Source organism: Bombus impatiens, unplaced genomic scaffold, assembly GCF_000188095.3.
Source record: "Bombus impatiens unplaced genomic scaffold, BIMP_2.2 scf_0011, whole genome shotgun sequence".
Lineage (NCBI taxonomy): Eukaryota > Metazoa > Arthropoda > Insecta > Hymenoptera > Apidae > Bombus > Bombus impatiens.
Window position 1 is genome coordinate 457,149 of NT_176430.1, and position 27,120 is coordinate 484,268.

The 27,120-nt window shown below is 37.1% G+C and overlaps 2 protein-coding genes across 6 annotated transcripts in view; one reads left to right on the forward strand and one right to left on the reverse strand.

Moving 5' to 3' along the window:
* Positions 1-20,197, forward strand: part of LOC100742043 (follistatin-related protein 5) — a 47,390-nt gene extending 27,193 nt beyond the window's left edge. For both annotated transcript variants that reach the window (XM_033324615.1, XM_003484439.4), the window contains exons 2-17: positions 5,401-5,487; positions 11,328-11,463; positions 13,354-13,593; positions 14,115-14,299; positions 14,380-14,514; positions 14,601-14,733; positions 14,906-15,066; positions 15,225-15,348; positions 15,417-15,710; positions 17,121-17,242; positions 17,471-17,608; positions 17,702-17,917; positions 18,001-18,151; positions 18,242-18,442; positions 18,518-18,664; positions 18,737-20,197. In XM_033324615.1, the coding sequence (XP_033180506.1) occupies positions 5,401-5,487; positions 11,328-11,463; positions 13,354-13,593; positions 14,115-14,299; positions 14,380-14,514; positions 14,601-14,733; positions 14,906-15,066; positions 15,225-15,348; positions 15,417-15,710; positions 17,121-17,242; positions 17,471-17,608; positions 17,702-17,917; positions 18,001-18,151; positions 18,242-18,442; positions 18,518-18,664; positions 18,737-18,966 (2,700 nt within the window). In that variant the 3' untranslated portion in view covers positions 18,967-20,197. The remainder of the gene's footprint in view (positions 1-5,400; positions 5,488-11,327; positions 11,464-13,353; positions 13,594-14,114; positions 14,300-14,379; positions 14,515-14,600; positions 14,734-14,905; positions 15,067-15,224; positions 15,349-15,416; positions 15,711-17,120; positions 17,243-17,470; positions 17,609-17,701; positions 17,918-18,000; positions 18,152-18,241; positions 18,443-18,517; positions 18,665-18,736) is intronic.
* On the reverse strand, positions 1,943-27,073 carry LOC100741924. 4 transcript variants are annotated; one of them, XM_012393973.3, is made up of 15 exons: positions 26,928-27,073; positions 26,600-26,817; positions 25,885-26,119; positions 25,684-25,793; positions 25,591-25,623; positions 25,181-25,461; positions 24,832-25,102; positions 23,994-24,721; positions 23,469-23,741; positions 22,580-22,837; positions 21,691-21,999; positions 21,378-21,595; positions 21,185-21,301; positions 20,984-21,102; positions 19,285-20,905 (listed from the first exon to the last, which is right to left on the reverse strand). In XM_012393973.3, the coding sequence occupies exons 3-15, from the start codon at positions 26,091-26,093 to the stop codon at positions 20,733-20,735; spliced, it is 3,099 nt and encodes a 1,032-aa protein (XP_012249396.1). In that variant the 5' UTR covers positions 26,094-26,119; positions 26,600-26,817; positions 26,928-27,073; the 3' UTR covers positions 19,285-20,732. The 4 variants fall into 4 exon arrangements, with proteins under 4 accessions (XP_024227450.1, XP_012249396.1, XP_012249385.1 ...); XM_012393962.3 differs by having other exon boundaries at positions 25,591-25,793; XM_003484438.4 differs by lacking the exon at positions 26,600-26,817 and having other exon boundaries at positions 25,591-25,793; positions 26,928-27,026.
* Between the last annotated feature and the right edge of the window lie 47 nt (positions 27,074-27,120).

Below are 27,120 nucleotides of genomic sequence, written 5' to 3' on the forward strand. Positions count from 1 at the left end.
TCCCGTAGAACATCGATCGACGGAGTCGCAGGTGTACGAGAGATCGAGCAACAACGGACCAACAGCCCATGGAATATTTTTTCGGACGCGATTAATAGAAGGACCCGTTGGCCGAGCAGCAATTTAAAACCACAAGAATAAAGCTCAGTTAGCCTCGCTGCTCGTAGGTACAGTCTAGGCAGAAATAAACAGTGCAGCCTACCTTGTGTATTTAAATAACACATAACTGCTTTTTATGTTTGGGTCTCTAGTAAAACGTTAAATTGTTTTACCAAGTGGAACTTCAATGGAAGAGAATTGTATTTGTTCATACTCGTTATCGAAGATAAACATACAATGAATCAAATTGAATCTATTGTAACGTTTCCCAACCTTTTTTCAGAGCCCACTTTCCCAGCCATAGAAGAAACATCTTTAGCCCCTTAACGTTCCAATAAATTTGACAAAATCCACTTGAGATATTTTTCTATTAGTGCGCTGAAAATCCTCAATTAAAAATGTTAAACTACGACGAACATCCAGAGAACACTTCACGACCCCCAAGGAATCTATCTTTTCTTTTTAACACTTATCACGACGATATTAAAACGATTGTATTAATAAGCTGCCAGACAACGTATCGTAGGACAATATAGCTGGATTCTTAGGACGATATTGAAGACAGAAACTGAGGCAAAACCCCGCATCGTCCCATTATCTCCACACGCAATAAACCATTCCAGCCAGCTCCTCCGTCTCCGGTCGTCGGGCTTCTCCACCCCTTAGCATTTCCTCTTCTACATTCGTCTCTTGAAAAAATATCAGCCGTTCTCTCGCTACACTCTGGCTTCTACCGTCCACAGTTTCTCTTTCTTCGAATAATTACAGAGCCATGCAATTCGTCTTCCGGTGGCCGAGCTTTTTTAAACGGGACAAAGATACGGGATGTAAATTAGAGACACCGTGAGCTTTCGTGATTAAGCCGCCGCGCCGCGCAAGGATGGAAAAGGATACTTCGATCTACGAAGGCAAAGCAACTCTGTGAAAACGAAGAAGAACGTGAGAACTTCGTTCGAGTACGTATTGGTGACACATTTGAATCCGTTTCTCATTGACGAGGAGATATGCTTCATCGGAAAGAATCCTACAAATGATTATTCGTATTCAATTCATGGTTCATCTTGGCGAACGAATCTAACCTAGTTTCTTCGTTCTCTAATTTAGTAAGGACGAAAAATCAATTATACAGGTTTCGGAATTCATTCCTGGTTTATCGTGCCGTGTTCTCGCGTTGGAATTTCAAACTTCTTGGTATCTGCCTGGTGTGTTTTTATTCGTGCAAACTTCACTTTTCCCTATGGTCTGATGTTATTCCTTCTCCTTTTTAAAGAATTGCTGTTACTTTTTAAAGAATTGCGTTACTTTTTTAACGTTTTAACCGTTCTTCGTGTCCTTGCGTTGCTACTTCTTCGTTAATCCAACTTGTTATTATAGTATCTTTTATAATGTCCTTCTTTTTATTGCAAGAATTCCATTTCTTAGTTTTACACTTTTCTATGGTTCTTCTGTTGTTACGATTTCCTTTAGAATTTCAAACCCTTGCTTTTGTAAATGTAGAAGATTCCTTTAAATTACAATTTCATCGATGAAGTGAACTTCAATGAAAATATTTACTGGTTGGGGAACTGTAGAAGATGATAGATTATTTTCCATCATTGATCGCAGACGGATACGGTCCATGGAACCAGTTGCAATCAGAAGAGAATCCTTAGAAATGTGGACACAATAGCCAACTATATATGGTGAATGTTGGAATCGATTTTGGAGAAAGTGACTACCTACTGACCAGTAGTGACCACTGATTGACCACAGAATGGATATTGTCCATGGCCAGTAGTTGCGATGAAGGAGTAGTAGTGATAGTACTAGTGGTAGAGGAGGTAGCTCCAGGCACTCATAGAAATTGAAGGCACAGGAATTATTTAGAAGCCCGTGTGAAAAATGTGCTTTTACTCATCCATCCTTCCGTGAACTCCCGACGAGTGACGCTTAACCTGGAATGCACCACCACGCTGCCATCGTCTAATGTTTCACTGTATCTTCGGATTTGAGTCGACTATTCTTTAATGAGGTACACGAGGACATGTACAGCTGTAGAATTATCGATTTCAAATCTTGATTCTCACACATTCAACGATGGTTGCAAATGCTGCATTACTTGCTCTCTTACGTAAAATTAATGTTATCTATTCGTTTGAGTACTCTTACCAAGTTACCACAATCGTAATGAATTCGTTTACATGATAATAGCAAATATGGTGATAAAGGAAATGGAACTTTACAAACAAATTTTTCAATCTATATAAGTCATCTGAGTACGGTGTTTAACGGTATAAGTTGTAAAATTATAAAGGAGAAGTTCATTTGCCTTAAACCTATTACTCTCGATACTAAGGAAACAATAAATTAATAAATATTGTACAAACATTACAATGACCGATAAAGTTACAAATCAAAATTTATATTACGTTGAATCGATAAAAAGACAAAGTTCCTTAGATAATGCTTCAAGACCTTATTTAAGACTACTACATAAAGCACACTTTAGTTGTGGTTTGCTTCTTATCGAGAAAAGTAGGATGCTATATACGACCCTGGGGAACTGTGCCTCAATCGGTATCGCTACTTGCTACTTTAATTCGATCTTGGCCATATCATAAAAGCTAATGTTGGTACATCGATTCATCCTACTAATTTTCTCACCAAAATCATTCCTCATCAAGCGTTCAATTAGGAAATAAAAATACGGTGGCGAGGTGAACGGAGGGGCGGGGGGGGAGGAAGTAAAAATCGGTAGCGTAAGCAAGCCTGGAACTTTTTCAATCGCGTTTCAATTTCCCCGCGATAAAACGGAGTTTAAGGATGGAGGGGGTTTATAAAACTCGTCGGAAATCAGAATGCTAAACGGACCGAAAAGGACTTACTTAAGCGATCCGAAAGCGAGGATTCGCCGTGGCTTTAAAGATAAGACCCCGGAACATCGAAACGATCCGACCCTCGTCGTTCCGGCGCGTAACTTTGAAAATCGTCCCGACGTGAAAGAACCGCGACACGGAGTGGGAAACGCGAAAGCAACGCGCGTGCAACTCTCGAAGCCCGCCGGAATCGATCGAGCCCGTTCTTATTCGTTAGAATGGCTTCTGCTCTTACTCGTCTAGAGAAAGTAATAAGAATCTTCGCCGAGGAGGATCGACGCGAGGATTTACAGCGAGCCAATCGTTTGCCCGTATAAACGTTTTTCAAATATACTGCCGAGCGGGGAACGTGCTGGGCCTCCTCTTGGCCAATAACAATATATATTTCCGCCTTTATCAAAGCTATTTGTCTTCGAATTGAAAAGCCGGGAATGAATTCAGAAAGGGCGGAGAACCTATGCCAGGAGCGATCCCGAACGACAACGGAACGATCTCTCTTTTCTGGCCAGCGTCGAGACGCTCGATTTACGACTTCTGGCTGTGAGACGTCGTCGGATTTATCTTCCGCTTCACGCGCGCGGATTAAACAGGCTAAATAAAGCATCCCGTATACCAGGGAATACGGTTAAGGAAAATTCATTTTTCACCTGAAACGTTATATGGCGCGTACGTGAGAAAAATTTAGTATCTAACCGCGAAAGGCTCAATCTTCACATCCTCCAACCACCGAGGATTACAATTCGTCTTGGGGACACATTAGCTCGTGATACATTCGAATAAATAGTTTCTGATCGATTCCGTTAGAATGAAATTTCATTTTAATCATTGGGCTCGAAGCGGTTTTAATTCGTTTTAATCGATAAACGTGATACGTTTCGAGTGGTAGACTGTAGGAAAAAAGATAAAAGATAATCGAACGATGGAACGATTCGAGGAGTTCGCAAAGATAATTGAGTTAAATTATCGAGGTGAAGGGTCGAAGAAGGTAGGTGGAAATGTTAAAATCATTTGCCTATTCTCTATTAAAGGCCGCTAAATATTAAATCTGAAAAATAAGTTAGCGAAAAGAATTGTTCATTTAATACCAACTCGTTTTACTCTGATTTGCGAATTGAAATACTACTCGTGTAAACGATTTCTTGAAACGCTTAAGACGTTCCGTTTAAAGTGGGCGTATCCTTATACGTACCTTTATACGTGTCTTCTATAATTTTATATATGTATTCAATGTTTCCTCAATGATTACACCGTACGATAGTAATAATCCAGCGCAACATATTCCGCTGAAAATGTTCTTGACGTTTCAACGACGGATCAAGCGTTCGGCGGAGAAAACAGTTTCTGACAAAAAAATCGCATACTCGCCCCGAAGCAGCCTTTTGCTTCGAATGAAGCCGACTAGTTCAAAGCAAAAACAGGTAGCGGCACTTTTAATTAATACACCCGATACTCGGCTGATGTCTTCATTTTCCGTGCGTGATATTTGCCTGGCACATGGTAAGCAGGTCACACGAATGCGAACAGTTCGCGAATCGCCTTTGCGTTAAGTCGATTAGAAACGTGTACGGCTATGTATGTTCTCCTTTGCCATAACCGTGTCACCAGTTTATCGAATATATGCCGCGGTGGCAATTCATCCGCGAACGACTCGTTTCAGTTTCAGCCAATATTTCAACGTCCCTCGTGTAAAGGACACTCTAAAACGTTCCCAGGGTTGCAATAGTCTCGACGCTCGTTCCCGCAATTTATGAAAACGATGTTCAACCGGAAAAAAGATCGGGCAGGAGAGGACGAAGCGAACGATTAAATATCGCACGAACAATTAAGTTTCAGCAAAGGAAATGAAAGGGCGGAAAAGATCTCGGTGGTAGATTGTTGGTTGGCAAGGAAGCGTTTAAATTCTAGGACACGCTTCGCCCCGAGAATCGTAAGGGATTCTAATCAAAGTGGATCTTGTTCGCCAGCTAATTGAAAATCAGCCACCGCAGACTAGATAAACATTTATTACGCAAACCTCTGACCGCCGAATAAATTCAACGAATCCTCGATCGTTACTGCGTTTTACAAACAGACTGACACGCAGAGTTGACCGATGATTTATCGCGGGGATAAAGTGGATTAAATTAATAAACGTAGACTCGAATCTCCCCTTCCCACGGTCAATAAATAATAAACCTTTCACTTCCTAGCTGCAGCTATTAAATCGTATAATACAAACTTGCCAACGAACGAAACGCTCGCGTTTGTTGGTCGTTGCAATATGTCGCCACGTAAATGTTGCGATTCTTATATCACTGTATCTACACTTCTATACATAGAGGATCGTGTAAACTAGTTTCACTCGATAAACGTTGGAACTATAATTCAGATTGATCGACTTCATCGTTGCAACGAGAATCGTGAAAAAAGCGACATTTCTATTAACGTATACGCGCGTTTGTTCCAGATGAGACGGAAATTTGAAATCGCAGCCCTTTACTTCCTCCTGCTGTCGATCACCTCCACTTACGTCGTCTCTGTCGCCGGTTACAAGGTGAGTATCGAAGCCTCTGTGTGTTACGTATACATCGTTTAACATAATTATCGTGACCTCGACGTTCTGCACGAAATCGCTTACCCGAGGAAAGAATAGCATGGAAACGACGGAATCACGTAAAATCGTTCCGTTTCACGCTAAGCCGTCAGCCAGGATAGCCTAGCTATTCGTCTGCCACGAAAACGCACAATATTCTACTGAGCAGATTTATGGTTCAACCTCGTGCACCCTTCGAAATTCTTTTTCCCGCATCGTCGCCTTTTTGCTCTTCGTGGTGCACGAAGTTATCGACGTTGAAGGCGAGAGCTGAACGCAGGTAGACAGGACGAAGAAGCAAGAAATTACCAACAGCTCGAATACTCGAAGGAATAAAAAGCGAGTGGGTTTGTTTCGTGAAATTCGACCAACAACGGAATAACGGTGATTCATCGTTTCCTCCGTTTAATCCTACGTTTAGTTGGCCCCTCGCAAAAGAAAAAAATGAATCGAGGAGATCTCTGGAAAATGTGCCCATAAGTTTATGGTAAACATACATACATATATACATTCCGTCCGTTAAAACATTTACTAAAACGAGACATAAGTCTCAAATATTATTAGAAATTTATTAAAACATCTAAGAATTATTATCTCGTTTAAAATCTTACATTAACATAAATAACACGTTATAGAATTTTAAGTATAGTATAAGATCATCAAATACTTGAATTCTTGTTAAATTCTTATTTATTTTGTAAGTATAAAAAGAACAAAGTTAGGAAACTAAAACTAAAATTTCTTATCTTATGCAGCCTCTCTCCACGAATCTCCTCGATTGTTGTAAAGGAAAATATTGATATAAAATGTATTTAGCTTATACCTCTTACACGTGTCCTTCCGACTGTTCCGACTGTACCGAATGTGGTCAATTACAATGGGATTCTACTGCAGAACTTCCACAAAGGATAGGCAAAGAATCGTCAGGACATTGTCAAAGGTATTCCACGACCCAATGCACCAGCGTATTTCAACATTATTCACCTGACGACCCACTCTTCGAGCAAGAAATGGCATAACCGGTTCCTTCCAATAGATTCTAGCGTACAGTGACCTATTTACAGTAACGGTAATAATCGATCAAACTCAAATATGATTCACTAAAATAGCGTGCATTCTCTATGGCAGCAAGTTATTTGGAATAATGACTCGAAAGTCAAAATAAACGCGACATATGAAATGCGTGTTGATATCAATCGTCACTAATTTGAAATTATTTATGCTTATATATATATCAATGGAATACATTCATGTGGTTACATTCATGTAATATATATACTAGGTCATAATAATTTTCGAAAATATACGGTTTTATCGTTGTCGTTTAGATAAATTTAGAAGGAATAAATTTACCTCTCAGAGACGTACAGAATTAACAAGGTACTTTTAGACAATTTTTTAAACATTTTACTTCCACTTAATTTTTACGTTTTCCTAAAGTTAATAAAATACGCTCGTACATAGATGACGTAACGTAAAATTGAATGTTAAAGATATTCGATTATGTAGAATTTAGGATTGCCAAATTACTGAGCTCAATTCAAATCCCACTAAAATGGTGTAATCCAAATGGGATATCATTCAATTCCAATCCTAGGCTGCTTAATATGTAATATCAAAATCCTTCATAAACTATATCAAGACAAATTACCTTAAAATAAGACCACGAATCGAGAAATTTCGAAATTGAAGAATTCATCGTGAATTATCTCGGAACGAGAGACGTATACTATGTAGAAACGATATAGCGCGGTCGTAAATTAAAGCTGGGGTTAAATTAGGGAGGATTAAAACGCCTATTGATGTAATCACAGGATGGTACGCGTTTTGTAGATGAAATTTAATTCTTCGTCTGCGAAAGTTATTTGCAAATTAATATTCTACTCTGCTCATATTCCTGTTTTAAACCTATACTGTAATTGTGGTATTAGTAAAAATTAATTTATATTTATTAAAAAAAAAGCTTTTGCAGAAAATAGAAAGAAACAGCTTCAAGTTGATATTGCACAATTCTGAACGAAACTCAAGATCCTCGCCTCTCCAAAGGTATCTCCAATTACATGCTTCGCCACTCGAAACTCTAATCCCCCATAAATTTTGCAACTATGCTATATCATTTTCACAATATCTTAAATCCCTCTAAAATCGTAAAACCGCAAATCGACCTTGGGACCGAAGAATTCCCAGAGAATCTCGAAGTTAAGAAGATGATTACAGACTATCTTAAAGTCCAAAGATCCGTCATGAGATCAAAGTATATCGACTCATCTTACAGTATCCTGAGATGGTTTACCCTCATCTCATGGTCGAAGGCCACGTATTGTTTGGGTTTAGGAACGTTGAATTCGGAATGACCGAAACACAACCCTGGGGGTAGATTAAGATGAGTCTCTCGACCACTAGGTAGTCCATGACAAGTTCTTAACCCTGAGGCAGTCCAAGAAAGGTTCTTTCAACACCGAGATTGTCCTTGGCAGTCCCCTCAAGCCTGAGATACTTTCTGGCAAATCCCTCGACTCTGAATTCGCCATGAAGCCCTCGATCTTAAAGCGATCTGTGGTAGGTCTCTCAACTCTAAATTGATCCAATTTGAATCCTTTGACTTTGAGACAACCTCGGTGTTATCAATTCATATCGCGTTATATTATCAAATCCATGCATTAGAATGACATACGTTGTCCTTCTTTCTTCATCGTCAGAATAGAACAGCGGGATAGCAGAACAGAATTTCTTCGCTACTTTTGATTCCCTGGAGAATCTAGTCCAAGTTATACCATATAGTCCGTTTCTCTCCTTCTATCGGAACCTACGGAATCACAGCATGGACATCTGACTTGCCGTCATCACTGCACGAGCGGCTGTACTGACCATTCCGTTAATGTTGACCGGAAGTGTTTGTTCTGATGCATGTGCACTAGTATGCTAGACACCACTTGTCTCATGGATCGTGTAGCGTTGTAGTCCAACATAATTGTTGGCGTGCCAGAATTTACCCAACGCATAGGTGGTTGGATCGGTGCCGGCATTTGTCCCGTGTACGTCCTCCAACATGCGAGGATAATTCGCTTCACGGTCTGAAGCGGATTTGATTGCACGACACCCATGATAAATGTAAATGCAAACAACGTCTGACAACTGAATTCGAGCGCTGCAAACTGGCTAATTTCCATAGCTGGTTGTTCTTCTGATTTCGATCCTAACGATCTTCTCAGACAACTTTCGCTCGACTGCGTTCCATCCGCAAATAATCTTCTCCCACTGCTATTACTCGTGGTTCGTCCGAGTGATATAGTGTTATCAATTAATTATCGTCCCCGTTCAAGAAGTTCCAAGCCCACGGTAAACACGAAACGTTCGTACGCGACATTTCATTATCTCGGGCGAAAATAATGGCACGGTAATTTCGTATAAGGGGCGTACTTACGAGCGTTTTTCGTGGCAAGGAACATTCTGCTGTTACTTCTAATACCCGAACTAGTTCCCTCCAACTTACCTCTTAATGAACGTCCAAACGTGTACCTGTAACACCTTTTCGTTACATTCGCTTCAAGTTCGCCACTTATACCGATTACTTCTTTGACAAAGAGCTGAAAATTTCCTCCAACGAACGTTCGAACGGAATGGAAGGGTCCTCCACTTTCGCGCGATAAAATTGCACCGATTTTCACGAACGTGGAACGTATTGTTAAAATCCCGATACGCCGTCGGCTGCACTGTAATCAATGGCATCGGCCACGCTGACAGCGTTAATCGATAATCCAAAATAACACGCGTTAATACGGCAAGTCGTGGAACCAACGAAATAGCTGGTCGTAATTGGATCAGACACAGTGTCGGACGTATCTACCGAACGTGTGAATGTATCCTTGCCTCGAGCGAAATCGTAATTTTTCCAAAACGAATTGGCTGTTTGCGTTCAGGTGATCGATTTGATAAAACTTCGTAGGAAAGTGTATGAAATACGGCTCGAAAGCTGAATGGTACAAGAAACAGAAATCGCTAGTCAGATCTCTAATTTGTGTGATAAATAAAATGTACTAAGAGGCACATCACTCGATGAATTCGAGTAGTGGTACAGGATTTATTAGGTGTCGTTACAACCAAGATCTTTCTTCGGTGGTTTGTTTTTAGATAATTACATTGTGAAAGTCTAACTTTCTGCGGTTAGACGCGCTTAATATTATCTAGCATGCAATCGATCAGACGTCATGTAAAAAATGTTATAAATCAAATATTCTTAATAGGTAAAATAGAACGTATACTTGAATAAAATTTAGCCATTTAATCGATCTTTACGTTGTATCTTACGTTAACGGACACGATCTTTTTGTATCATGATCGATATCGAAATAGTCACAATATCGTACGAGTTACATTATCTGTGTTTTTCTCATGATGAAGATAAAATATTAAAATTGAAAAAAAATTTTGAAAATACGAAATCTGCGGAGCGGTGGCGCGAGGAAGAGACGAGTATGTTTAGAAAATATGTTTGATGAAAAAAGCAACGGATCCAACGTCAACCACAAGAATGAGAGAAGCTGCTTGAAGTTTAATGATTCTTAAGGACGAGTTCTCAGACTATCTAAATTAATTCTTAAAGTTCCCTCCCAAAAAGTTATTCTCCCTAGCGGCCGGTAATTTCAGGGAGTAATTGAAAACACCCGTTCCGTGAATGAACAATTTTAGGCGACGCTAATGGAGATACGGAATGCCGCGGTGTCCTCGTAAATTTCCTCGTGAAATAACGCGGTCGCGAGAATGAATGAATCCTAAAACTACTCATATTTTTCGATGTCGTTCTGATATTTCAGCTTCGTATATTAACCCCTTGCTGAACTTCCGAGTATCCGGCGAGCTTGACCGATCGCTTTGAGATCTCCGCCAACCAATTCCTGTTTTCTTTTTTGTCTTTCTCTGAACGATGCGACAACCAGCCAAACTATATCCTATGGCGTTCCGCTGTATGAAAAATCGAACAGATAGAAACCTGGATGCTCGATCCCTCTTTCCAACGTGTTTGTCTCTCGATATTGATACTTTATCATCTTTCATTCCAGGCAAGAATTTAACGTCGGATGAACGTCAAAGACCGAGGATCTCTTTATTTTTCGTCGAAATAATCATGGATGGAAGTAATACAGATCAGAAACAAAAGGATTTCATCGTGTCTCCAAACAATTTATTTGTTTCCTTTTTCTTTTTTTCTTTTTTTCCTTATTTTCGATCAATTAAATAAAAGGTACAATTAACAAGAATAAGAAATAAAAGTCTTTTGGTAGCAAAAATACGAAGCAATATCCTTTACGAAACATCTTCCCAGCGGTTTTTTTAACAAGATTAATTTTCGTAACGGATGATGTATTGTATCAACAACGACTCGAGCACAAAAGAAATTACTTGGTAACAAAGTTTACTAATAACGATTCGTTCCTTCTCTTCTCGCCGAGTTCGACTTTTTAATAAAAATGGAAAGTAATAGCGGCTCGTGGCAAGTCGGTCCGGCCTGGTCAAACTCGAACGAAATTCCGTGTGTTCTTAGAAAGAGCATGATACTGTGACACAATGCACATGTATGTATACTAGCCAGCTGCATCATCGACAATAAGTAAAGTGCTTTGCTCTAAATTTTCGTTAACGATGCACTTTTTCCAAACTCGATCGTGCCTAATCTGAACTGTCGATCGTGCCTTCCATCGATTCGCCCTGCCAAGCGTACACGAACCTGTTTCTTGACCCTCTCGCGTCTTTAACCCAGTTTTCTCTGCGGTTCTTACGTATGCATTTTTCATTCTTTTCAGCACTCAAGGCGACACCGAGACTTTACTGTGGCCGAGAGCTACGATGCGTCATCCTCCAACAGTGACAGCCTTTCGATGACGATACCACCATCGATCGATCGGTCCTCGCTTCCTGAAGAATCATACCTTGCTGAAAGTAAGAAACGAAGGTTAATCTAATAGCTTGAAATTTCCACGTGAAACTTTATTCCGTTTTTTGTTCGTTAATATCCGTTTCGTTCGCTGTGTCTTATAAGAGGAAAGAAGAAGATCTATTAAAAAATGTTGTACATCACGGATGCAGTAGAAAGGCAGCAAAGATACGTGTACAAAGTCGAGCCTTTGCAAAATTAACGTACAGCCGTCGTTTCTTCTTCCACGCGAGAGAAACGAAAATTGAAAAGCCAACAAACTGGCCGGCATGCCGGAAGAAATTAATGAACGCGTTTACACACAGCGTGCATTTGATACAGCTGACAAGAATAAAAAAAGAAAAAAGCGAAAAAGAAACTGGTCATTCCCGTCATCTGTACTGTGAACGCTTTATTCGTGGTTACGAAATTTCTAAAGGAAACTTTCGCGTTATTCTTTCGTCGGCGCAACTGCTTTTCCCGCGAGTCTCGTTCAACATTTCTTAATTAAGTGATTATTCCGATGAATGTATAATTTTCAGCGCACAATGGCGCTATTCGAACACCAGATTTTCGCGTTTTCGCCCTCGAACAGTAGTCGTTTAAAATGGAAAACGAAGAAGCGTCGTCAGCAACGGAAACGAGACCCATTTGTTTATGCTGTTTTAACCAAACGTCGTCCGTCATTCGAGAAAAGGGATTTATAAGTACTGTATTTTCAGGATAAAGAACGCCACAAAGAGCACCACGCCGGTGATAGTCAGCGCACCGAAAATTTGAACGCCTATCGAGACCTTCGTAGTCATTCTCTTTTCCTGTTACTCCCGTTATCTTGATTCTTCCTCGGAAGATCTCTCTTTTAGTTTTTCGCTCTTTCACACTAAACGATACGCCGCGAGAATCGCGTAAAGGACAAGCCCAAGGATTAATATTAACGCGACTATGTAAAATAACGCGCACATTGCATATCAACTTTATCTGGTTAGAAAGTAAATTTAATTGTACGCATCGACTTGCACTCAACTTCGCATCGCAAAAATAAATAAATAATATTGAAATACGTGTATATATATCGATATTGCCTGTGATTACTTTGAACACATCCATTGAAATCAAAACGCAGCTCGACACAACAGCGACAACCGGTTCAATTATCGATGATATCGCGATATTAAATATCAGAAAACGATTGAATTTGTATAAACACAAAGACAGTCGATATGTTATTATAATCGCTGATATAATAACTCGAAGCTTTGCCGTGAATTTTACAAATTCGAGTGCTAATTAGCGTCAGTCACAACAGGTACCCGTATTAATTACGGCAAACACGCGTATGAAATATTTATCCTGCATTGTTGACCAGAACAAGTTTCAGGCAGAATTTATCTGTCGACGTTTACCAATAATTCAACGCTACGTCTCTGTCAAACGAGTGTAACATATAAAACTCGAAATAACCCGAAACAGAGAAAAAAATACTCGTCCAGTTTCGAGCCGCGATTCTTTGTTTAATACGCGTCCCCTTCTCTGTCAAAGCCGTAACAAGAGGGCTCGAAATCTGGACAAGACCACGGTAATAAAATATTCGAGAGAGTCTCTTTGATGAACGAACTCAGGCCAAAGACAAGGAGATCGCAGATTCCGTAACGCGAAACCACCGCGTAAAAAGAAAGAGGAAAAGAGACGAACTACCTCGTAGCCAAAAGATTTAAATAACTTTAACCGCGAGAAGATTTTCGAGGATCTCAAAGCCTCGAATTCAATTCAGGACAACTTGAAATCGTGTACCAGCGTGCAACGATCGGAAAAAGCAAGTCGCACGTGTATTTGCGGAATCAATCGCTCGGGAATAGCTTTCGATGTTGTTCGAAGCCCATGGCGAAATCGTGATGTCTCCCTTATTTTTCTCACAGGCCCACATCCGATCGATCCTTGCGTGGCAAAATATTGCGGGATCGGCAAAGAATGCGAACTGTCGCCAAAAAACAACACCATCGCCGTGTGCGTTTGCATACGAAAATGCCCGCGAAGGCATCGACCAGTTTGCGCCAGTAATGGAAAAATCTACGCGAATCACTGCGAGCTACACAAAGCTGCCTGCCACTCTGAATCGCCGTTAACCAGAAGCAGACTGATGCGATGTCTACACCATGGTAAAAATCTTATGTTATTTCAGTACAAATTATTATCGAAGTTCTTTAACTATTCTCGAACTCTTTGTGCTAATTAGCTTTGACACATCTATCAGACTACTTAGATTCTTTCAATTGTTTCTTCTACATTATTATTATTAGACTACATTATTATTAGACTATGGATGTTAGTGGAAATTTTGATTGAAGTGGAGCTTACGCAAAAATCGATTTAACCTACTAAATATTTAATAAATACTATATTATGGATATTTTATATATCTTTGCGTATCATGTACATTTCGTGTAAATATCACTACACTTTTTAATTTCTTTGTAAATCTCTGCAGCCTGGTTACTATCGAAATCTCAAAACCTATGAATTGTTTGTGTAATGTTGCAAATAGTAAAACAAATTACAGTACAAATCGTCGATCAAATTTTAGAAGAAAATATTCCATTTAAATTAGGTAAAATGTTAGAGGTAATGTGATTAAATTCGAGCCACATTTTAATCCAAAATCTCGTCTTTCTGAATCCAGACATCGAAAACGCTCATATTCGAAGAACCTTACACATGAATAGAACATCCCCTAAAACGGGCAGGATCGTTTCTTACCCAAGATCCAGAAGTCGAAAGAAGGGTGGTTTGAAGGATAACTTGATACCAGAGAAGAACGACTCGGACTCGAAGGAGTGCTCGAATCAAGAATACGAAATAATGAAGGCAAGAGGAGATATGTAGTGAAACGTTGCTTATAGTATTCGATCATTGAACGTTGTGCGATTATATTACTTCCATTCCAGGATAATTTGCTGCTCTACAATCACGCGAGATTAATGTCCCAAGATAACCACAGCAAAGAATACCTTGTCAGTATAATGTTTTCTCACTACGATAGGAATAATAATGGCAATTTGGAACGCGAAGAATTAGAACAAGTAACTTTCTTCTATTTTACTTTCTCCATGATAATCAATTTAATCGGTGGTCGTATGTATTTTATGTGACAAATGGTAATTTGTAGTTCGCGGAAAACGAAGACTTGGAAGAATTATGCAGAGGCTGCAATCTCGGTCACATGATCAGCTATGACGATACGGATGGCGATGGAAAACTGAACGTGAATGAATTTTACATGGCGTTCAGCAAACTTTACAGTAAGTATTCTTTCAAACTACTCGATCTAACCATTGTAGCCACAAGTTTTCATCTTTTTAAAGGTTCGGGATATTTTTTATTTAATAACGAAAGCCAAGATACGTGCATTTGTATAGAATTAAAATCTTTACATACGTATAGTATCTTTTAAACTAGCGCAATCGTTCATAGGTGTCTCGGTGGTATCTCTGGACAAGTCCCTCGAGATAAACCACATATCCGCGAGGGTAAGCGATAATGTGGAAATCAAATGCGATGTCACGGGAACACCGCCACCTCCGTTAGTGTGGCGACGCAACGGGGCTGATTTAGAAACGCTAAACGAACCTGAGGTACAATGAACAAGTAACAATTTCTTAAAAAAGACGACCACTCCCCTTTTACACATCTTTGTAATAAATACTTCGATAATAATTTAATAATTGTCATAGACAAATGAACTTTCATACTTCAACGATAATAAATCTGTAATTAATTTTTTCTTCGGTAGATTCGAGTGTTCAACGATGGCAGTCTTTATCTAACGAAAGTGCAACTGATACACGCTGGAAATTACACTTGTCACGCAGTTAGAAATCAAGACGTTGTTCAAACTCATATCCTAAGTATTCGCAGTAAGTATTACCAATATTGCAAAATTCGTTAACGCAAGAACGATCATTTTTACGAAATTACTTTTTAGCTATTCCCGAAGTGAGGGTAACGCCGCGATTCCAAGCAAAACGTTTGAAAGAAGAAGCAAACGTAAGATGCCACGTGGCTGGTGAACCTCTTCCACGAGTGCAGTGGTTGAAAAACGACGAGGCGCTGAACCATGATCAACCGGATAAGTACGATATCATTGGAAACGGTACTAAACTCATCATTAAAAACGTTGATTACGCCGATACTGGAGCCTACATGTGTCAAGCTAGTAGTATCGGCGGTGTTACCAGAGATATCAGTAGCTTGGTGGTTCAGGAACAACCCACTCCAAGTAAGTCACTTGTTATGTGTATGTATAAACCTGTCCTTCTATACGTTGATATAAAGCAAAAAATAAATAGTCTCTCTGTCTGGGATATATAATTATATTCGCAAATATAAATAAATATATGTGTCGGAGATAAAAGGACATCAGAGCCTTCCCTTTGGAACTTCGGGAAAATCCCTTAACACCATAATCTAGATTCTATCACAGGCGTAATTAATTGTATTTGTTCGAGATTTGTGATAACGAGCTTGGGCTCGAGGCGACAACCAGTCGCCGAACGTAGCCGCGGTCACGGGATGAACGCTTTGTCTGACAGAGGCATGAAGTAATTCTATAGCTCTCCTTAAAAAGGAAATAGTTGTAACACTCAACAGTAAACATTCCCGCGGTCTCTGTCCCGTAGCTTGCCACTTGCAGACCCTATTCTTCAAGTAAGATGATTGCCAGATGTCGATGCGTTTTCACAGTACACGTGCAGCTTTCCCTCGAGGGCGGCTAGCATCTTTTTCTAACCACCAACATGGAAATTGACCAATTAACAGCAACGTCAATTTCCCTCACTTTCTGAACGAAGGCTATCCTCGACGAATCCGATGATCTCGTGTCCTTAGACACACCCCATCATAGTTTTCCCACTATAGTTTTCCTCTGTGGCATCATCGGGACGGGAAAGATATTCTCGCGTGAGGTCGGTATTAGCGAGTACTTAGCGTCTGTACGCTCGGTGGATATTCCACGTTTTAACAAAGAGTTAGTTTAGTTATACTTCCATCGTAGCCAAGCAAGTCGAGTACGATTTGAGCTTTGGAAGAAAGCGCATCCTGTTATCCCGTTGACCGCGGATTCGTTATTGAACCTAGGATCATTGTCATTAGCTTCTCGAGTATCTAATTACCACGGTTACTTGTTAACTTCTGTAATAATCGTATTTGCACTAGTCAATGTCTTCTCTATTGCATAACGACAATGTGTAATCCAAATGAAGATTCGTTTCACGCCCCTAACCCTACTTCTACTGGTAATCCAAATGAAGATTCGTTTCACGCCCCTAACCCTAATTCTAATGTAAATCCGACATCAGAAGTGGGAACAATTGTTTAATTACGCCTATGATAGAATCTAGATTACGGTGTTAAGGGATTTTCCCGAAGTTCCAAAGGGAAGGCTCCGATGTCCTTTCATCTCCGACATATATATATATCATTTATCAGTTATGCGATAAATTAGTATACATACCATATGTATAAACCTGTTCTCCTTCTACATGTTGGATAAGGTAATATAATACGTATAACGCAGTGTCAGTTAATGAAAAATAAAGAAGGAAAAGTAATTGTATTTGCAAATATAAAATATAGATCATTTATTGATCATTAATTTCGATAAATTAATAACAATTATGTTCTTATCTAGCGACCGAGAACGAAGAGCGGAGATTCTTCTCTTTCCACGAATGGGGCATTTTGGTATACGAACCGTCTGCTTGCCGACCACGACATGAAATTCGCTCTACGGATGTGATACCTGGTACACAGGTAAAATTAAACGTGTTATTAAATAATTGTAGTATAAACGATTCTAAGCTTTCATAGTCGAGATTGCTATTGTTCAATAAGTTTTTAAGTGTAAGTTGCATTTTGATTCGAATATTACTGTTGTTATATCGACGTTGTGAATACTTTCAAATACTTAATAGTTATAAATGGTAGCCTGGACTAACACGTTCATTTTCATGTTTTCATGTATTAAATTTCGTAACTTAGGAATACGTGTGTGGCATTAAGGGTGTCCCTTGTTCATGGGGACGCGCGATTAATGTAGCAAATCGATATGTGTACGTCAGTCAACCAGATAAAGATCGCGTACTTGTCATCAGTGAAATACAAATGGTTATAGTCGATGTGAGTAAATTTTAATTTGTCAATATTGACTCTATTCGTTTAATACAACTACTACGATTAAAAATAAATCTTACTCTCTTTATAATGTATTAGGTGGTACCGACCGACAAAAACCCTGTTCAGCTCTGGTACGTTTCCTCTCTCGATCAAGTATGGATATTGAACTGGCGAAACGAGAAAGACATCGATGTAAAAACGGTGCAAGTAATAGAAGATGCTGCTCAGAAAAAAAAGCACCGAGCCATTCGACCAGAGCCTATCGATGCGCAATTTGATATAATCCAAAATATTTATATTCCTGAATCGCAAGTAAGTCTCTTAATCATTGAAAGTTATCATCCACTCTGAAATTACGTAAACGTAAGTATTACCGTATACTTTTCATCTTTTAGGATATTGAGAACGTGTTCAAATACGGTTACGTGAGTCATGCGAATCAACGTAACATGTATAAACTTGATTTAAAGAATATGAAATATACACGTAGCGCTGATTTAAGTTCTTATAATTGTGTTCCAGTGAATGTCCAATTTTCAGTCCTATGTGAGTAATTTATTTTAGTTATGTATTAAATTGATAAATGTTTGATACATAACTGAAACAATCTATAAATATACCTTACAATTTTTTCAGATGGATTTGTAGTAATCGAATGTCAAGAACCGGTTACCAACCGACCAACAGGCCAATTGTTGTTAGATTATTTAACTGACACCGTTCTTGCATACAAACCAAATCTTTTAGGGAAACCAACTATTTCACCCGACTCTCGGCACCTTGTCACGTTAGACAAACAAGACACAGGCGTAACTCTAGTCGTACAAGAAGTATCATGTAACTAGAATTTATTTTTTCTTTATAAGATTATTAACGGCATTACTAATAACAATTAACTAATCCTTTTTTTAGCCGATGGTTTGAAATTCGCATTTGACGTAAAAACGACATTGAATATCAGCGATATCGCGCTCTATCCATCACAAACGACGCACGGTTATGATATTTACGCATCATCCATTGACAAAGAAAACATTCTCTTCCTTGATCTGTCCACCGGTATGATGAAAATTTTAAAACACAATAATATAATACTGCATCAAAAGTTAAAACATTAATTTTTAACTATAGGTAAAGTGGAAATGATAACAGGCGTGGGTAAAGCAACGTCGCCTAATTTAACAAAATGGGGAAACCCGAATAGACCAATTGTACAAAGTGGCATATTTGGTAAATATATGGTCAGCCCATCTAGTGATGCACTATTCGTTTTAAATGGTGAAACCCGAACAATAAATTGCGAGATTGGAGGCCTGGAACATCCTGGAGCAGTGGTATGGTTTACAGTGTCTTTACATTAAACAATCGAAATTTTGACAACGATACACGGCGCGCATAGATAAAGAAAAGTAGCCAAGCACAGAAGAAACAGTGATATGTACATCACCATTTGAACAAAAGGGTAGAATAATTGTAGTTTTGTTAGGTTAGAGAAAGGAACGGTTGAAACAAATTTTGAGAAATATATTCTAACACCAACATACCATTATTCATGGTTATCGTTAAAATATCTAAAAAGTTTCCGAGTACTGCTCTTCAATAATTAACGGCGTATTTTTGACACCATCGAGCAAATAAACGTTTTTGATCGTTACAATACAAATATTTATCGCGAAACATTTAACGATAAGATTTTTAATGTACATACCAAAGATCGTCTTTTACATACATATTTAACGTACCTAATCATTACCCTATCGGTGGCCTTAGTTTCCCTCGATTTTGCATATCTCAATCTTTGTACTAATATATTTCTCTTTCGAATAAATTTTTGATGGCTATAAGAATACAATTACAATTCTTCCAAATAGCAATTAGAATAATGTTATTTCTTACCCAACATGTACTATAAATTATTAAAACCTAATATTATTAAACTCAATATAACAAAACAATTTAGAAATTTGGCGATTTCTATCTCTAACGATATATTAAAAGTTTTTTGTTAAATGATATCAAGAGATATTAATGTTATAGCCAAAGATTCGTCAATAACTTATATATCGTAGCTAAACCAAGTTGATTAGAAAACAGGAAACAATCACGAAATTACATAAATCGAATGAACACAAATATAATACAGTATAATCACTTCGTAGTTGGCAGGTTTTAACCGAAAAATTAGAACCATTTCTTTTACGATAATTTTTACAATAATCTGTCCGGCAAAGACGTATAATACAGTCATCGGGCCACAAATAGTATATTAACAACGGGTATGATGATTATGTATTATAACGCATGCGTGTGTCCATTGTACGCGTGAAAATACGAGCGCATATAACAAGTAAAATGAATACCTTGTAATAAAATTACAACAAAACTAATTTAATAAATAATCTGCAAATACAAATCCTTTTTGCTACAATGTACATGCAGATTACGAACATCTTAGCAGTCTTGTATCCATTCAGATAAAAAGGAAATAGTGATACAGTGAATGGTTACGCTCCATCGTTAAGAATCGTACTTTTAAGTGTGTCTAGCCGTAACGTTCGCCTTTATTCACTAATAAATTACGTCTGTTCAAAATCCCAAAGTCTACTTTAATCACCTACTGTACAAATTCGACGTACGTTTATGCACTAATCTGGTATAAATACGCTTAGTTCTTTCCAAATTATCAACTCTTCCTTGCACAACTGCTGTTTTCCACGAGTAATGTCATTAACAATCTGGTAATTACACTATACTTTCCAATTCAGTAAACAATCACCGATAAAATGCACAAATTTACTCCTAGTGATAGATACAATTGACAATCAATGAATTTCCACGTGTATATCCCGCACGCTATACCGTCTGTAAAATGTTTACTGCGAATTGAACAGCATCAAATTGAATAAGGAAGGAAAAGAGACACAGAGGCAGACCATGAACGAATTATTAGGAAAAATAGATCGAAAGATTTGTAAGCAGTTTTCCATTCAATATGACATAGTTCGATCAACATATAAACGCAGCACCTTGTAAACTCTTCTCTTGATTTCCCAGTTACTCTTCTGTTTCTCACACTTTGTATATCACTGGCACTATCTATTTGCCAGTTTCTTTGTTCCAGCACTGGTTATATATTGCACGATTTTAAATTGGTCCCTTGCCGACTGTAAAAAAGTATATATGCGTTGCTAAAATCTTCCTCCTGAGGTTTTTGTCTGCTTGTAATTTCATCATTGTAGTAGTACCACATATCAGTGCGAGGATTTTTTGCATATGCTGTATAGTGTCCAGCTGAGACCCCTTATAACACATAACAATACATAAGAACATCTCTTACATCATTTTTAACTACGAATGAAATAAAATGAAGATATATACCTCCAAAATGACAAACGCATGCATAAAGATCGTATAAGTGCTGTCCAACGCTCAAACCAACCAAGGGAAATGTAACTTTATCGTCTAACTTCATACTAGTACACTCATAAAATACAAATCTATAATAAACAAAATACAATTATCGTATTTTGCAGAACAAATTTTATCTTTACGTCGCCATACAATCAAAAGTAAACATACCGTTTCAAATATACTATAAGGAACTTGGGATATCTATGAACTGTGAGAGTTTTCGTAGCGCATCGATTTCGCTCGCATTTTGGGCAAAACCAAGGGTTGTATTCGTCTAATGTTTCACTATAAAATATTATTTATTAGTTATTTGAAAAATTTGTGGAACTAGAAAATTTTAATCATTAATGATAAATTTTACCTTTGACTAAATGCTTGAAGACAATCATATAAAGACAAAGGATGATGAGGCCTTTGTTTGCTGACGCTAACATGATCAATGGGCAATGCGATCTTAGGAACCTGTTCCGTATAACGTACAGCTAGAGTATCACCATTACACAAGATTACCATACCCGTTTCGGGTACACTGCACCCTGTACAATGTGTAGTATACATGCAACGAGAACAATGATGCCCCTATTAAGAAAGGTACATTCGTTAATATATTTAATTCTATATCAAAAACTATTTATATTGAGATTAAATCCACAAAAAATAATAGAGATTCTAACCTGTCCTGTAACAAAATGAAGTGTATAATTTCCTTCTTGTGGTACATTTTTTCTTACAATATCATACAAGTCCTTAGCGTTTACTCTTGAAGGTAATCTTACTAAATGCGGATATCCAAAAAGTTTTGTTCCTTTACGATTGTTTGTCGTTTCATTTGTTGTATCGTGTCGCAAGACCAATGGTACATTTAAGATCCTAATTGCAGGTCTTGGTCTGCCTGTTTGATCTATTTTAATAAAGGATGATGCAGTCATATAGGTTGAACACATTGGACACATTTGCGGTTCCGTTTGATTTTTGAAGTAATTCTGTTAAATTAAACATAAAACAATAACTTAGGAAGTTTACATTGTAACATGTGAGATTTAAATATGTACTTAAAGTTCAATTTTTGCAATGTGATATGACTGTTAAAGGATAATATAATACCCTCAGTATACAGCAGCTTCAGATTAGTCTGAATTGAGTTCCAAAGTATACGTCTTTTGGCTTGCGGATTGTACTCAAATAGCGAATCATACGGGTTTCCATCTTTTCGTTTCCAAGTACCTCTACTTCGAGCGAAGTTTCCTGGGCTAATTGGCAACAAAAAGCTATTTCTGGTTCCCGTACGTACCCTTATGATACCGTCCGGCTAGAACGTTTATTGACTGAATCTCAGACCTTCCCGAGGTGAAAACGTGGTAACTATGTACCTTGCCTGTACACCCCTTCCGCTAGATTGAAGCTGCCGTTTTCATCATCGGGTTTACATATTATACCAATTACGATTATGCGAATAAAGTATCAATAATAATGTAAAAAAATAAATTAATAGGAAATTTTGATCGTTTAATGCTGTTCATTCTTGCGAACATATTAGAAAAATTAAGCTACAGAGTAGCCTACCTCAATACAAGTATCGCACATAACAAAGTTGCAACTATTTCCGCTATGCTTTTTTAAATCTCCGTCCAATTCTTCAAGACAAATTGTACATGGAATTTCTTCTCCCATAACTGTACATTTTTGACAGGAATCAGCCTCCGATATACGATCTCCACCACCGTCTGATACTGAAGTGTACGCATCAGGAGGTTCCGTGAGTTCAAAGGCATATATAGATCGATTTGTATCATTGATGTGTCTCAAGAGTGTATTGTCATCCTTAAATGTAAAACCTTGATGTACAATCCAACAATGACAATTCCGTCTAGTGTGATAAGTTACAGCAAACAAGATACATAATTCCTGATACCTACGGTGCAAGGGTAAAATAATATAATCGAGGAATGATGGCCATAGTTGGCCAATAACAAGAAAGTATATAACGAAAACCAAATTAAACATATATAAAAAAATACAGAAACAAAGAAATTGAATCTGTGTGATGGAATGTAGCCTCGTAACTAAACTTTACGCTACGAGAATGTTCTTCCACAACATTTACTCTTGGAGAGCAGTATCAACGATTATCGAGACTACTCGATAAGCCGCCTTCTTCACCCTCCATAATTATTCTCGCATTAACATATAGACCCACGCACCGTTTTTCATGATATGGAATAAAATTGAACTTTATTCCTAATTAAAACAAATAACTTGATACATCCTTAAAAAACATATTGGATTAAAGGATTATTCTAGTAACCTCATTATCCAAATATCTACTAAATCTGCAGACTTCTTTGAAATACCATAAACTCACAATGGACTGACTAAACGAATAAAAATTTCTTAATATATACATACACGCGATAGGAATTAGTTAAGGAGGAGTTAAGTTCTATATGCTTACCAGAATCTTTGATATATGGTTTTCTAAAACTTCGGCAAGTGCAATATTTCTTATTGCAATGTTTTCTTTACCAAGTGTTTTTAGTAGCTCCTTTTTCAATTTCCCAATGCGTGATTGCTTATTTAATGAAACAACACACTTTATAGGTTGATCACCATTTGCGGGAACATATGTAACGTTTAATTGTCTTTCCATTGCATGGGGCAGCGGTACTGATAAATACATGAAAGGTTCATATGTGACAGAAACATGATTACATACTGCACAAACAACCTATAAAGGAAATATAACAATGAAAGTTATTTCAATCTTATATATAAATAACATATATATTTGTAATTTAAACATTATCATATATCAGCAAAATGAGACCTGCTTTTTATGCTTCGCAAAGCAAGAAGGTATAACTGCTGAAGTTTAATATAGGAAACATTTTACGGTAAAAATCAATTATGTGTGTAAATTACCCCAACGCAGTCTCCATAGTATGAACATAAAGTATCATATATGATACAATAGATTTACCTTGCTTTTAAACTGTCCCTGGAAAGTATCAACGATAATACTTCTATTAGATTTTAAATGCTTTGCCCAATGTTTGTCGGCTTCAAGCTCATCTTGTGTCTCTATAGTACCATTTCCATAGCTTTGTGACATTCGTGTACATTGAGAACTAATGCTTCCTTGACCATCACGTTTATGATTCTTCTCTTGATCATCCAGTCTCATACGTTTTACATTACATTTTTCTAAGCCATTATCATATTCTATATCAGAACCACTTGATGCATAATCTACACCACAATTGACTTTTTGAACATTGACTTCCTTTATTCTTTTGATACTGACACTTTTATTGTCAAAATCATGATTTTCCATTAGATTTGAATTGTCTAAAGGCATTCTACGAACATTTTCCTTTGGAAATTTTTGAGAATCATAATGAATCTCATTATTACATTCTTGTTGTGTTACTAAAAAGTTTGCATTGCTAGTTTTTGCTTCTTTATGAATATCATAAAGACCATGATATTTTGGTACATTTTTCGAAAGTTCGATTAATGTTTCCAGCCTTAACGAAGGTGTAACTTCACTTTTTTTTTCATCAACTTCATTGTGAATAAACGTACTTGACTTTGCTTCAACAGTTTCATCAGAATCAAGTGTTTCTTCATCATCTTCACCATCATTCAAAGGCGATCCTCGTGGCGAATTTGCAATACTATCTAATTCACCTATTGGTGAACCTAAATCTAAAATCAATTAATTTTTATAATTTCTGCGTATGTACGTATGTATATAATTTTTCTATGTATGTATATAATTTTCACTTATTATAAATCTATATTAAGTATATTTTTACCTCTTGGTGAACCTGCCATAGTAACATTAGGGCTATTTGGACATTCTGGTGATGGTAAGCAATCATACATTTCCAATATATCTGTATTACAATTGGAATTACTAGTGGCAGTGACTGGGGACATCATTTTCCCATTTGAATTCTCAATTGAATTAATAGAGTTGGCAGTGGTTGTAGATGAAGGAGTTTGACAATTTTTTGTACACTTTGCTGTATTCATTTGTTCATGTAAAGAATCCAGTAAAAGTGCAAGAAATTCTTGACAATCATGCTATTAATTATTATTTATAATAATTATTTAAATTATTCAATAATAATTAAACAATTTACAAAAATATCTTATAATTACCTGTCTATTATCTTTAAACTGTGAATGATACGCGCCCAATGTCTGTTTAAATTCAGTAGGCCTAAGGACACTATATTTTCCAGACCACATTTTGCCAAGAAGTACGCTAAAATGTGCCATTAATGATCCTGGAGGAGGTAGTTTTTCTCCTCCCTGCTGTATATCCAAAAAATGTCGCAGGACGGGTGGTGTTGCAGTCAAACATTGCAAACCAGCAGCCATAAAACAAGTATTACCAAGGTTACGAAGACCACATACTCCAGCACGTAAAACTACATCTTCTATAACATAGAAACACACAAAAATATTACTATTTAATGAACTTAATAAAGAAATTCATTTCAAAATGAAACTTTATTAGAATACATAAATACATGCGTATACATAAATACATAAGAATTTATACACACCCATGGGAGAATCATCTTGAGAATCTCCACCTTCTGAAAACAAATTATTTAGAGCTGGAGTACCGGGAGGTAAAAATGGGCCATACTCTATACCAGTTCCGCTATCACCAATAGGATCTGCACCAACATCTGTGAAATCATTTAAACCAGGTGGTGGTGGAAGTGGAATAGCATAATCTGATGTAGAACTATTTGCTTCAGTCCTATAACAAAAATGTTGATGTAGACCAATATGATTTGTTATATACAGCAATATATATTGCTAACTATTTGAACAAGTAATATTAATGATACCATGTATCTTCTATGCCCATATTAACTTCTGATGAAAGCAGTTTATCTTCTTGAAGAGTTAGAGTATGATCTAAAGAAGACGTCAATGGACTGAGACCAGTAGAATCTAACACCTCTGATATCTCTGCTACTTCAGGCAGATAAAAGATTTCAGACGATCCAATCATTGAAATATTTTCTACTTCTGAGACATCCACCTTATTGTCCATTCAGATAGTAAAATAGCAAGTGTTACCTAAAAGTATAATTATTACAAAAGAAAGAATCAATGTACATTTGTTAAAATCAACATTATATCTTCTTCTAACATAAATACATTTTCTTCAAAAAGTTTTTCCATATTAATGCTTTTTAAAATAATTAAAGCTTACATTTGTCTTAACAAAAATTTATGAAATTAGTAATTTATCTATATAACAAATACAAACCTAATATATACCAAGGTATAAATATATAATACTATGAAATATTACAATACAGAGTACATTTACTAGAAACAAAAAGGTTTTATAAGATTTATTTGTTGCTTTGTTTTTCTTCTATTTTTTTGTTAATATAACATGCATTACTTAAGTATGTTTTATTTACAATGAAATTAACGATAAATAAACATGAAGGAACATTACATGAAAACATAAATGCCATTTCAAACTAGACTTTTACAAATTATATTATATTACATAAAATCATCAAACAATACTTAAATCATCCTAACCTAAGACGTCGGGGACGATTACCGCGAATTCTTTGGCGTCCTATTCTTGTAAGCCGGAAAACTCCTTGAGGAACAATTATTATCGATAACTGGATTTTTTTGTTTTTTATAAGTAAGATTATGTTATATTGGCTAGTACACTGATCAATATGGAAGAAACTGAATTCTATAGTCTATAAAAGTACAACTAGACCTTGCCCACTCAAATCGTAATCATCCTGTAATGTTGTAATATCATAAATTCGATATAAATTTACACAGAAAAACCATACAATTTCATATTTAATATGAGTGCATAAAAGAAAAAACAAAAACAATATTCACTTACATTGCAGAAAATCCACTTTCTTCTTCGTGAAGTATCTATACCGCCATTGCAGTAAACGGCATGGTCAATGGAAGCGTTAGAAAAAGAAGATTTACCTACGGCGCTTCAGGAAGTTGGCATATTTTCTAATTTATAATGTAGGTACTTCCTGCTTCCTAGGGAAATTTCATTTGCGCGCCTAAAATTGTATTTT

Coding starts and splice junctions, on each gene's coding strand:
- LOC100741924 (XM_012393962.3), bottom strand. CDS start 26,093: ATGGACAATAAGGTGGATGTCTCAGAAGTAGAAAATATTTCAATGATT. Junction 25,462..25,590: donor TCAAGATGATTCTCCCATGG/GTGTGTATAAAT, acceptor TCTATGTTATAG/AAGATGTAGTTTTACGTGCT. Junction 21,596..21,690: donor TTCATTTTGTTACAGGACAG/GTTAGAATCTCT, acceptor CTTTCTTAATAG/GGGCATCATTGTTCTCGTTG.